Source organism: Pararge aegeria, chromosome 3 (genome assembly GCF_905163445.1).
Source record: "Pararge aegeria chromosome 3, ilParAegt1.1, whole genome shotgun sequence".
NCBI lineage: Eukaryota > Metazoa > Arthropoda > Insecta > Lepidoptera > Nymphalidae > Pararge > Pararge aegeria.
The window spans coordinates 19,366,210-19,378,746 of NC_053182.1; the positions used below are offsets into that span (position 1 = coordinate 19,366,210).

Sequence of the window (12,537 nt, forward strand, 5' to 3'; positions counted from 1 at the left end):
ATTTACGTTTCTATTGCAATCTGTATTTAAACAAATATATTGTGTGATTATCTGTGGTTGTGTTAAGATATTATGTCGTAAGACTACAACACGCAAACTCAAATATAAATTAATTAGGCAGTTAAATGAGACAACGTGTGAAATACTTAATCACTCATTTAAACGAAACAAATACAGTTAAACAAATTCAATATGTAACAAAACTATCGACATTGAAAGTAAAACACTGCGCTTGCGCCGGAATCTACCCCACAATAATCCTTTTTCTTCGCGCCCGCGCCCTCTTGACTCCAGCGCCGCCGCCGTGGCGCCGCTTACGTCATCGGGGTTGCCAACACGGCCCTCCTGCACCGTGCATGTCCCCAGGCACGTAGTAAAGTCCAGTAGGTTCCCATCACTTATTTGTACTATGAAGAACGTATCTGCAATTAAACATTGAATATTACATAGCAGTATAACAATTACATTTTTCACCTATTTATATTCCTTTAGTCTTAGGAATATTTGCTCTATTCTTTGCATCCTATAACAGCATCCTTTTCAAAGTTCTTTTATGCTTAAGTAACTTTATGAAATCCGCTGTTTTCTTATGCACTGAACTGCCTGACTCAGAAACATTGTCTTTATGCTTAGACAAGCTGTACAGATACCGTTCACTCCTTTAGTCCGAAGCAGTGCCTGTTCCAGTTTATACCTTTATACTTAGGGAGTGACTGCTTCAGCTCACTACTCCTACCTTGGAAAATGAACTGAACCTGCATAAACATGCAATGAGACAGATCAGCACACTCTATGGTATAAGTATATAAAAACTATAAATAGCGACTCATTAGACTATTCAAGAGATCAAACTAGTTTGGATTGAATTTAATAAAATGCCTTACTCAATTTTGCCAACACACATGTTCCTTGTTTAGGATCCATTTTAATCAATGCACCAATCATCAATTCTGATCCGCGGTTTAATATTTTCCGCAGCGGCCACTCCATCATATTTCTTATTGCATCTCTCACTGCCTCTCAAGTCATTGATTTGAAACCTATCTCGCCCCAAACACTTTCCTATTTGGAACGGACCCTTGAATGCTGGTAGTATCTGCTTTTTAAATCGAGGTTCGTAAAAAACGTACACCCATGGAGCCGATCAATTAGGTCTTCAATTCGTGACATTGAGTACTTATCTTTAATCGTTAGTTTATTAAGTGCCCGATAATCAATGCGAAGTCTCTTTTCTCCATTTTTTTTTTTTTGTATTTACAAGCAGAGCCAGACTCGCATATACCGATTTACATTATTGGATTATCTGAGCTTCTAAAGGTTCATTAACCATTTGCCTAACAATTATTTTATGAGCATTACAAGTTCTGTACGGTCTTAAATGTACTGGCTTATCACTGTTCAAATTGATAACCATCTCATGACCCTCGACTTTACCTAACTGTTCTATATTTGAGGGTATACATTGTTTATATTTATTAAGGAGCGGTGTTAATTCGTCTCGATGCGAGTTAGTGTTGAAACATAAAGGCGCATCGTTCACCATATTTCAAAATTGATCAAAATTAGTAACGTTTTGAAAAGTCAACGTGTCACCTATTCGTGTGTACATCAAATCAGATCGATCTGTTACGTTATGACCAATCAATATGTCGCATCCAGATAATTCATTAAGGATATAGACTTCAACGTCACTGACACAAGGAGAATCTAACTTGATGTTCACTCGAACTGTCTCTGACACTGTCTTGATACTATCATTTGAAAACCCTTGCAATGTTACCGGTACGTTCAATTCATTAATTTTGAAATTGCATTGCTTGGCAAAGTCAGATGTCATTACTTTTCATGTTTGTCTGTTGGACAAGTTTGGTTTTCCTGATTCTCTATTGAACGGTCTGATTTTTCACCCTTTGAATTTTTCTTATGAAAACATACGGATTCTGAGTGCCCTCTTTTCCCGCAAAATTCACATTTTAATATGCACTGTACTCTTTTATGATTGCCACCGCAATTGTAGCATTCTAACACCTTACGCATTGGGTTCGCGATAGTTTTGTTACATACATTCGGAGTTACCAAAGCGGAAATTACGGCGGGAGGTATTTGACTTTGAAGAGGTGTTATTACCTTATTGTTCAGCTCACGACTACCTACCCTGATTGACCGTCTGTCTACTCTGTTTTGGTTTATAAATGCGGCTATGCAAAAACCCAGCTAAACTATCACATGATTTTAATTCGCTAGCTTCGACAAACGCCGTTATATATTACTATCACCTATGTTACCTAATATGATAGAGATAATGTTACTTTCTGAAAATTTTAAGCATAAATTATCAATTTTATCTTTTTGTTCAAACAAAAAATCATATAAAGACTGATTTTCGATGGGTTTCCGATCAATAATATCGCGTAATAATTCAAACATATTTCTTTTGACTTTGAAAGTATTTAGAATTCTATTTTTCCAGTCTTTCCACAACCAAGCCGTCCACAGGTGATCATTCCGTAAAATAGACTCCTTAAGCTTGTTAAGAGCTGATAACGTACAATACTATCGGACCACCTAAACGTCGATGCATAAGATTCTATTATATTTAGCCAGGCAGTAACATTATCGGTTAACGGATCAATAAAGCATTCGTATTTGTACTTGCGGTTCCAGCATTGTGTAGTTTTACCCTTTTTCGCACTCGTGGTGTCATCGGCGGAGTCTTTGTGACCACTACTTAAGCTGCTCTCCGTCGAACTGCCACTACTTGACGAAGATCGTGTGCGTTTTGACAGGCGTTTGCGCTTATTTTTGCGTTTCTTGCCCATTTTGTAGGCTAACTGTTACACTAGGATGCGAGAAACGTATGCCACTTCTGATGTTAAGATATTATGTCGTAAGACTACAACACGCAAACTCAAATATAAATTAATTAGGCAGTTAAATGAGACAACGTGTGAAATACTTAATCACTCATTTAAACGAAACAAATACAGTTAAACAAATTCAATATGTAACAAAACTATCGACATTGAAAGTAAAACACTGCGCTTGCGCCGGAATCTACCCCACAATAATCCTTTTTCTTCGCGCCCGCGCCCTCTTGACTCCAGCGCCGCCGCCGTGGCGCCGCTTACGTCATCGGGGTTGCCAACAGTTGCGAAATTTATAATTATAGGAAGCTTCTTTTTGAAAGAATTAGTTTGAATTGTCAACCTGCTCCCGTCGAGTGTGATCTGTCCCGATTACACTTTTATTACTGTATGTATATTATAAGTATTTATGTGTATGATACACATTCATAAAAAAATTCAACAGCTATCTTGGTACCCATGACACAAGCTACGCTTACTTTGGGGCTAGATGGCGATGTGTGTATTGTCGTAGTATATTTATTATTATTTATTTACTATCTGCCCCCCTAAGAAAACAGTGGGGAGATAGACCGGAAAATATAAGTTTGATCTCACAGACAGACAGGGGACAGACCGCACTTTTTATTCCTTTTTGTCTACCTGAGGGGGCAAGTTACTATAAACTGGCCATTGACAGCAATCTCACCCATCCCCATAATGCCCGTGCCTCCCTACGCGGCGTCGTACCGGAATACTAAATTGCTTAGCGGCACCTCTGTCGGTAGGAGGGTAACTAGCTACGGCCGATGCCGCTCACCTGTCCGTCGTCACCACGAAAACGTCAGAGGATCAAGTATATCGCTATAGCTTATACCCCTTATAAGTTATAACGCCAACAAGAAGGCCATATCTAATTAAAATAAAAAAATATACGTTGTTGGTTTGAATACTTCTCCATATTCTTAAATACACCACGCCACATCCCCTGGGTAAACTAAGGCCATGCATGGTCTACGAAATTTTAGTGCGTCAAATGTATTTCCCCGGGATGTATAAGACATGACTGTTCATAATTTTAAATTGTAGATTCTCAGATCATATAAATACCACACGTCACGATCAAATTTCAGTCTGTCAATTCATCGTATACACAGTAATGTGTTATAGGAAACTGTGGTCATGCGTATGCGCATACGTCGATGTTTACTTTGAACTGCAGTAGCTTTAGTACGAATTCCCCACATTGGAAGTGTCGATGGTTGGAGTATCGAAAAAAAAAAATTAAGTCTGAGAAAAATGGATTTAGCGTGCTGGTCAATCGCTGGTACCTACTGAGTTTCGCGATGTGAAAAATTGTATGTGTAGCCGGTCCGTCCGCGAGTTTGTTCCGCGCGTTTGAAAGTGGCTATCAAGTAACGCCTATTTATTATCAATTTATTAAGCAATTATGTATCACTTGCATTAACGTTGAAGGAAAACATCGTTAGGAGATCTTCATAATGTTCTCAAAGGCGTATGAGGTCCACCAATCCACACTTGACCAGCGTGGTTTTCTACGGCCTTAAACCCTTCTTATTCTAGGATGACCCCCTTGCCTGTAGTGGGACGCTAATGGGTTGTTAACATAGAAATCTTAATGACAGGACACTAGAAATGTTGTGTACGCGTTAACTTGTAGCTGCGAACGAGACAAAGCACTCGAATTTTAACAAAACATTTGTAACAGTTAGCGACATCATTGTAATTTTTAAACTGCGTTGCCTCTTACGCTCTGGAGCTTCTAGTGTACGTCATTGAAAAAAAAAAAAAGTTTAAAATGAGCATTCGTGTACGGCGTACAAGTTTTACGGTACGATATAAGTGTTGTCTATGCATTAAGTGCTAAATGAATAATAATAATAATAAATATTTTCATTTGGGAAAAAAACAACACATAGGAATTAACATATAGAGTACACAAAAACATATTAATGAGGACTTAAACTATAAAAAAAAATAACGAAAAATTGCGAGCGAACGAGCAATTCTTGTATATATATACTCGTAATTGGAATCTCGGAATCAGCTCCAACGGTTTTCATCAAATTTAGTATACAGGGGGTTTCGGGGGCAATAAGTCGATCTAGCTAGGATTCATTTTTAGAAAATTTCATTTTATTCGTGTTTTCCGGTAATAACCGATTTGGTGCAGACGAAGTTGCACGGGTCAGCTAGTAAAAATTAAATAAGCTAAAAACAATCAAATATTATTTTATGTTGGGAGTGACATATCTGTGGTGTTGTTTCTCCCAAACAGAGTATCGCCTCAGCGTTATGCTGTAGCAGTGGTTTTGTGATCTGTGCTACAGCGCTGATTTTCAGGCGACCTCTCTCGACCTCCCGGACCGGCCAAGAACTGCTATTTTGGTGGCAAGTGTATGCAATAAGTGTCTGCTAAATAAATTGGTAAACTTCTTTCTGCCACTATGCAAAGCGTTACTAAGGCGTGCTTGTTAAATGCCATTTCCAGTGTCTCGTCAATAAGATTTCCATGGTTTTTTATGTTGATGATTTTTTGAAAACCATCCTCACTTGCGACTAGCGAGCTTGTAGTGGATAGTACTAAGGGTAGTGTATATTCACTTTGTAACACCGTGTACCGATGTCTAATGTAAATGTAGCGAGAAATCGTGTCGCGTCCACAATATGTTCGCAGTGTCTCATTGCCAGGCTGGGTGATAAGTGGGGCTGCCAACAGTTTCGGATATTCTGGGACATACTGGATGGAACAGTTACTTTGCGGTATTCCATGATCTTGCGGATTTTCATGGAGAATCTGTAAGGTGCCATTTATAGTTTCATCAGTCTTTATACTTTTACATTGAAAAATTGCCAAGCCGAACCACGCTGGCCATGTGCGTATTGTTAGCCTTCACACGCCTTTGAGAACGTTATGAAAACTCTTCGTTTCCTCACAATGTTTTCTTTCGCCGATAAAGCAAGTCCAATGAACGATAGTCCACATCTCCTGAGGATGCTCCAGTGTCGGAGCGAAACGTGCGTAGAGAGTACACTGCGGAAGATCTGTTTGGTGTGAAGTATAAAGATTAAAGATATTACTACGCCTCACAGATTTTCTCGCTTTTGGTGGAGTATAGCAAATTAAGCTTAATATTAATGGTATTCTAGGACATTGCGCTATTGATGCCCATTATAAGAAAGTGTGCGAATGTGGTGACGTCAGATCAGAATACAGTTTTCACCATCCATACTTTCTCAAAAAAAAACTATAAAACACGCTTGGTACCTTTTAGTTTAGTTTATTTATAAAAGCGTGATTTTTAGTTTTTCTTAAACTATTATTTTTATTAGAGCAAAATTAGTCGGTTACCCATTAAACAAATATGTTAATATATTTACTACCTAAATTCTTAACAAATATAATTATTTCGAACTCACACTCTACGAGTAGAAAGCTCAGGAAATAGACGTGACAATCCTAGAAAAATATTGATTGCTGGCAACACTAATGATAAGCTTCATCTTGACATTAGCATGGTATTACCATATAATAAGAAACTAACAGCTTCAGCAGAAAGTTGCCGTTTCAATAAAGCTGGATATCTCCACATTATTCCTTGGCTTTTGATTTATTCATGCGACAACATAATAAATACGAGTGATTAACATATCCCCCATATAAAGTAATAGGTTTTACTGTTGCTACTAAATTTGTATTACTGGGGTGGCCATGTATACATGACAAAATTCGAAATTTATAATTATTTATTTGCTGCTATTACTATTCATACGTAAGCATACTTATTCGTTTTCATGTTCCTAAATGTTCAAATCCTAAGGTTGCCTGGAAGAGATAGCTACTAAGCGATAAGGCCGCCTTTTGAATGCCATGCTTTTCGTGGTGTACATATAAAGTGTACAAAAATAACAATGTTTCACCTTGTCTTTTTGTTTATATATTATTTTAATGGTACATAAAATATTATTTCTGTCTTATAATCGTCCAACCGTCCAAGCCCTCGATCTTAAACTAATTTTGTCAATCCTGTGAATAACTTATTATGCCACGAATTCTTTTATTATATATAAAATATGAATAATATGGTAAATAAATATCAAACAAAAATCACGACCTCATTGAACCTATTATAGATTCCATTAATAAATAATTATAATTTTAAATTGATCCAATGAAGTCTTAATATAAAATACACATATTTTTGTATAAATTTTCCCTCGTGTTTTGAGGAATTAATTTTAAATGTTAATAAAAATAAAATAAAAAATATATTAATAATAGTGTTAGTGATCAGTGACATACAAAATAAGATTTATTGCTGTTACTGGAGAGTTTTTTTTCTTCTTTTTTACGCTAACTCTTCCGTACAGAAATCTCAAAACTTTACTAAATTGGACAGTCATATGCAATTATTTTCTCTATAGAAAAAGATATTGTTTTTTTAGATTGTATATAAATAGATTCGTTTATAGTTTGTATACCTTGAGGACTTTTCAAGATTGTCTCGCAAAAAAAAGGAATTCTGGTCACTTTATAAATTTAAATGACTTTTACTGTCTTACAATACCATATTTGGTAGGAAACTCCCCCAGATTTAAACGTACAGAAGCTGTAGTAATTTTTATATAATTTTAAAACCGGAATTTTAATCGAGCGAATATAAAATGAAATCATCAGTACCACTAAATACTACTAGTAATGTACCACTTTGGGGCGCAGTCCTCCTCCCTCTGTATTTTAGACGGACAGTTTTAGAGCATATGCCCATCACGCTGTCCCAATGCAGATTAGTGGGCTGTTTAATATGTAACCTGTATTTATTTTGATGACAATTTAACTCTTGAATCCAATATTAGAATTTCATACCATTATGCAATTGACATTAATAATTTTACCTCTAATGTTCTAAACGTTAACCATAAAATGAGAAAAATGGGAAAAAGTTTGTGAACTAGCAACATTCCGTGGGTTTCATGTGACGTGCGCGGGGCGTTTCACTGTTTTAGGACACAATACACTGCTTACCAAAATGCCTAAATGAGGATTCTGTATGTTCTTAATTCAATGATTATAATAGAATTATTCACTTGACGATCTTTTAATATGACTGTTAGAATCCTAAGACAGATTATGGTGTTTTTATTATAATTATAAGGGTCAAGCTTTTTTAATTGCTTACGCCCTGACATAACCTCATGAATATGTTGAAGTATGGATGTAAATTAAAAAAAAAATAGTCCTTTCCGCGAGGAGAAAATGTCTCCTGCCCGTTCTAGCCTTGCAGGGAGGTAAAACCCGTGCGATCGTTGGCAGCGATAAATTCGGTATCAATTATCCAAGCTCGAACAACAACCGTACCCATGTTTCGGGGTCACCATTCTTACCATTTAGCTGTCAGCATAAAGGGGCCATTCGTAATAATGCACTCGATATGGAAAATCAACTTTCCCTGATAGATAGGGAGGCGGGAGTGTAAACGCGTATGATACTAGATAGCCATAAACGGACACTTGATAGTCTAAGAGCCGGTGACCTAATAGTGCAGTATTTTTTCAGATCCTAACTTCGTAACATTTGTTTTATTAGTGTTCTGCCAGCAATCATATACCTGAAGACGTCTTTTGACGATTCCCTTTTGTTTCAAAGGATGTTATATATGTTTACTATTATAATTATTAAACTCTTTACCACAACATAATATACAAAATATAATAAAAACAAAAACATAAAGAAACAAGTAGAATACAAGAGGTGGCCTTATCGTTTAATAGCGATCTCTGCCCGGCAACCTTTGAATCAGGAAAAAAAGACTGGTAATTTTAGGTTAACCTGGTTAAATCATTAGTTTACTGAATAAAAGATTACTGTCGGGAACAACAGCTTAATTTGTTATACTGCATCCGACGCTTCGCCATGAGTCTCGTTTTGCAATCTAATTCTAGTGCTTTCTATGATGAGGACAACATTGTCAACAGCCGATGCGATGCGTCCTCAGACGTTTGTAGTGAGTTTTTGGTCGAAGAAAATACTACGATCTGAACCAACGGTGCGGAGCGGTGTGGCGCGCGTGGTAAAGTACCTGTATAAACACTTCGACCATAAGGCTTACCGGCTCTCGGTGTACAGATAGGCTTAAACGGGCACTCATTTATGTCACAAACAGACAGGCCGGTTGTCTGCAACAAATGAAAGCGATCTAACAATGGTTCCGACTGGACGTAATGGTTGTACGCGGCTTGTGCTGGGCGGCGTAAGTGGACGCAAGGGGCTTGGCGTGCGACTGTGTGCGAGAACGTGTGGACGCGAGTCTGTATGGTTTTTAAGTGGGAGGTCCCGGATTCGATCCCTTTCGTTTGATATTTGGAAATTTATAATTTCCGTATTTTCCGGTGGGAGGCTTCGGCCGTTGCTAGTTACCATCCTAGCGACGAAGACGTGTAGCTAAGTGATTTAGCATTCCAGTACGTTGTCACGTAGAAAACAATTTAATACGAATGCCGTACCCTTAACAGATTACCCCGTTATCATGTAGACTGCGTTATCACTTACCCGGTGAGGTTGTAGTCAAGGGCTTACTTGAAGTAAAATATAAAAAAAATGGCATTTACACCATATGGGTTCCGGCTGAAATTCTGTGTTGCAGTATTAAGGATATACTTTAACACGGAGTAGGTGACACCTGGACCATATAAATGTGGAATAATTATGTAAATACTAGTTGGTACCCGCGACTTCCTGCATGCTTGATGTATGTCTATGTTATTCTCTGAACCCTAAACTCCTACCGTGCAAAAAAATATTTTGATCGTTTCCTCTGTGGAACACAAAACAAAAAGCAGAAAAGTTTGCCGGAACAACACGTAGCCTATCTGCTATTCTTGACTATAATCTATCTCTGTCTTAAATTTCGTCCAGATTCATTCCGCCGTTCTGGCTTGATTGATTAACAAACATCCATCCAATCTTTCTGTTTTGATATTGTATGGATTAGATGTTTTGGTACAGATTATATGTACCACATTATGTAATACAAAATACCCCCACTGCTTGAACTATGATGACGGCTGAACGACGTGAACATTTTTAATTAAGATATACTGGCTAGCTACGGGCTATATGTATTATATGTCATCTTATCTGATCTTCATTCATAGTATGGCTATGTAATCGGAATAAAATAGCCGCGACCTCGAGGTTACGAGCAGCTCATGCCTGGGTAATCATGGCACATTCCATTGTCGCCTTACACGTATACCTTTTTGAAAAACATTTAATGTACATATAATGATTACATAGTGAGTCTAAATGAGTGGCTGACAAGGCAACGAAAGGGTGTGATGTCGAGAGTTCGGAGTCTACCCCTTGCGGATGACGACTTGTGCGGTGCGCGGTAGGCTAGCTCAGCATTGCTTGCGTGCCGTTACTCCCAATGAGTATACAAAGATGTTAACGACGAAAAGATTATGATGCTTTGCTACGTGGTAGCGGTTTGTTCTCCGCTTGTTTTACACGCTGGCAAGGTTTTAAGGAAAGCGAAAACGAGTAGAAAGGAGGAGATATTTTGTAAATGATCAGTCGGATATCGTAACTTCCACACTCCTTTCCGCTTAGATTCGGTGGACAGCATTCAAGCGGAGAAGTTATGTATGGGTGGTTTAACTATGGGTAAGCTCATAATATGAGATGTTAGTGGAGTGGAGTGCAGCGAGCAGCTGAGAGGACAAACTACGCTAAAATGTTCTCTTATCTCAATGCGGAAGCATCACTGCCTTTAGACAGATTTACACGTGAAATTGTTGATGAAATTTCCGTTACGTTTATCCGACTTAAAGCGCAGGCGCAGCTTTTCAACCGCCGCGCACCACAAATCTGCTTTATGTTTTTCACTTTGTAGACCAGCTTATGGCGGCTAATTTGAATGCACCCTTACGCGAGTAACCCGAGTTTATTGATATCAGTTTTGACATAAGTACAGGCCGAGAATCCCATTAGCACAAGAGCCGTGGGTGAAATTTATAACTAGTAAAAGTCCCCGGGCACACTTGACTTTCGAGTGTCCACCGATATCTCAATCACATTACCACTATACAGATAATTGTTCCTGTAAATCTCATAGCGAGCCTATTAAAATTTTACAACCAATCTTAAATCTAAATACGGTGGCATAAACAATCCGTGCGCTTATGTTATTTCAAATGTATAGGCAGAGTTGTTTACGGGTATCTCGGGGAAAGCCGGCCAATCTGCCATGGGACCCTACGACTGGCTCCCACACAATTTCTACAGCTCACTGAGTGCACTCCGTACGATTTATTGTTCTCTATTTGACAGATTCGTATAGTGATGTCAGAAACATAAATAAATAAATAAATAAATACACATCGCCATCTTGCCCCAAAGTAAGGATAGCTTATGTTATGGGTTCTAAAATGACTGATGAATATTTTAATGATGTAATAGATACATAAATACTTACAATATAGGGATAAACACCCAGACATCACACCAACATTTTCCAGTTGTGGGAATTGAACCCACTGCGTCTGACTCAGAAAGCAGGGTCGCTGCCCACTGCGCCAGTCGGCCGTCAAGACATCTATTCAACATGATGTTTTCTGTGACCCATTTCTCTTTTGCCCTAAATGGTGCCTTGTTTGATCATGCACCTCGGCTATTTCAACATGCAATATGGACAGACGTAAAATTTTTTATTAGTCGGAGTTGTATAAAACTACTACAAATCTGGAGGAAAATTGTAAGAGGGTTATTAGGCCCATCGTGTTGTAGTTACAAGAATATTAACTGCAAAAGCACTCATAAAAGAAGATTTAATGCGAATGTTAAGACAGACTTGCAGTTTTATAAGAATAAATAAATAATTAATAAATATACCTACTACGACAATACACACATCGCCATCTAGCCCCCAAAGTAAGCGTAGCTTGTGTTATGGGTCGCTGATAAATATTTTTATGAACATATTACACATAAATACTTATAATATACACTAAGACACTGAAAAACATCCATGTTCATCACACAAACAGTTGCACGAATCGAACCCTCGGCCATGGACTCAGAAAGCAGGGTCGCTGCCCACTGCGCCAACCGGCTGTCAAATGAAGAATAACAATAATTATGAATGGACTGCAAATGTCAAATCTAAAATAGCAGAACCGAACGGAGTATAATCCGACACGATTTTGAAAGTGAAATGATAAACTGAATCGCAATAATAAATCTCGCTGTACACGCGCCGCTTTTGGGCCTTGGTCACGCAACTGTCGCCAGTGTGCTGCTGAACTTAGTGGCCAATGTCGCTTGGAAGCGCTTTTCCGAGATAACGCGAAAATCCACAGGTGGCTGAAAGCGCTAATGGTAATGTACACTACCCTTAGTACGAGACTGCTCAACTCGCATACTTCGATAGTTTATGAGTATCGTGACCACAGAGTAAAATTTACCTTTTGCTTCTTATATTAAAGCACGCGTTCGTCCTTTAGTACGAGACTGCTCAACTCGCAAACCTCGATAGTTTAGAGTATCGTAACCCACAGGGTAAAATTAACCTTTTCCTTATCATATTAAAGTACGCGTTCGTCCGACGCCTTTGTAACTAAAGACAGCGTCAAACATATAGATAGTTAAAATATCTACATAAATTACACAGGC

At 38.1% G+C, this 12,537-nt stretch overlaps 2 protein-coding genes across 2 annotated transcripts in view; one reads left to right on the forward strand and one right to left on the reverse strand.

The window, feature by feature from the left end:
- LOC120637087 (SUN domain-containing ossification factor) overlaps positions 1-12,537 on the forward strand; it is a 117,186-nt gene that overhangs the window by 18,307 nt on the left and 86,342 nt on the right. The window lies entirely within an intron of this gene.
- LOC120637089 lies at positions 72-3,139 on the reverse strand. The gene is made up of 2 exons (XM_039908724.1): positions 2,681-3,139; positions 72-422 (listed from the first exon to the last, which is right to left on the reverse strand). Exons 1-2 carry the CDS (start codon positions 2,817-2,819, stop codon positions 178-180), a joined length of 384 nt encoding a protein of 127 aa, XP_039764658.1. The 5' UTR covers positions 2,820-3,139; the 3' UTR covers positions 72-177.

Excerpts from the sequence above, each read along its gene's own strand:
- LOC120637089 (XM_039908724.1), bottom strand. The coding sequence starts at position 2,819 with ATGGGCAAGAAACGCAAAAATAAGCGCAAACGCCTGTCAAAACGCACA. Across the intron at positions 423-2,680 it reads CACCACGAGTGCGAAAAAGG|ATACGTTCTTCATAGTACAA; the intron begins GTAAAACTACAC and ends GTTTAATTGCAG.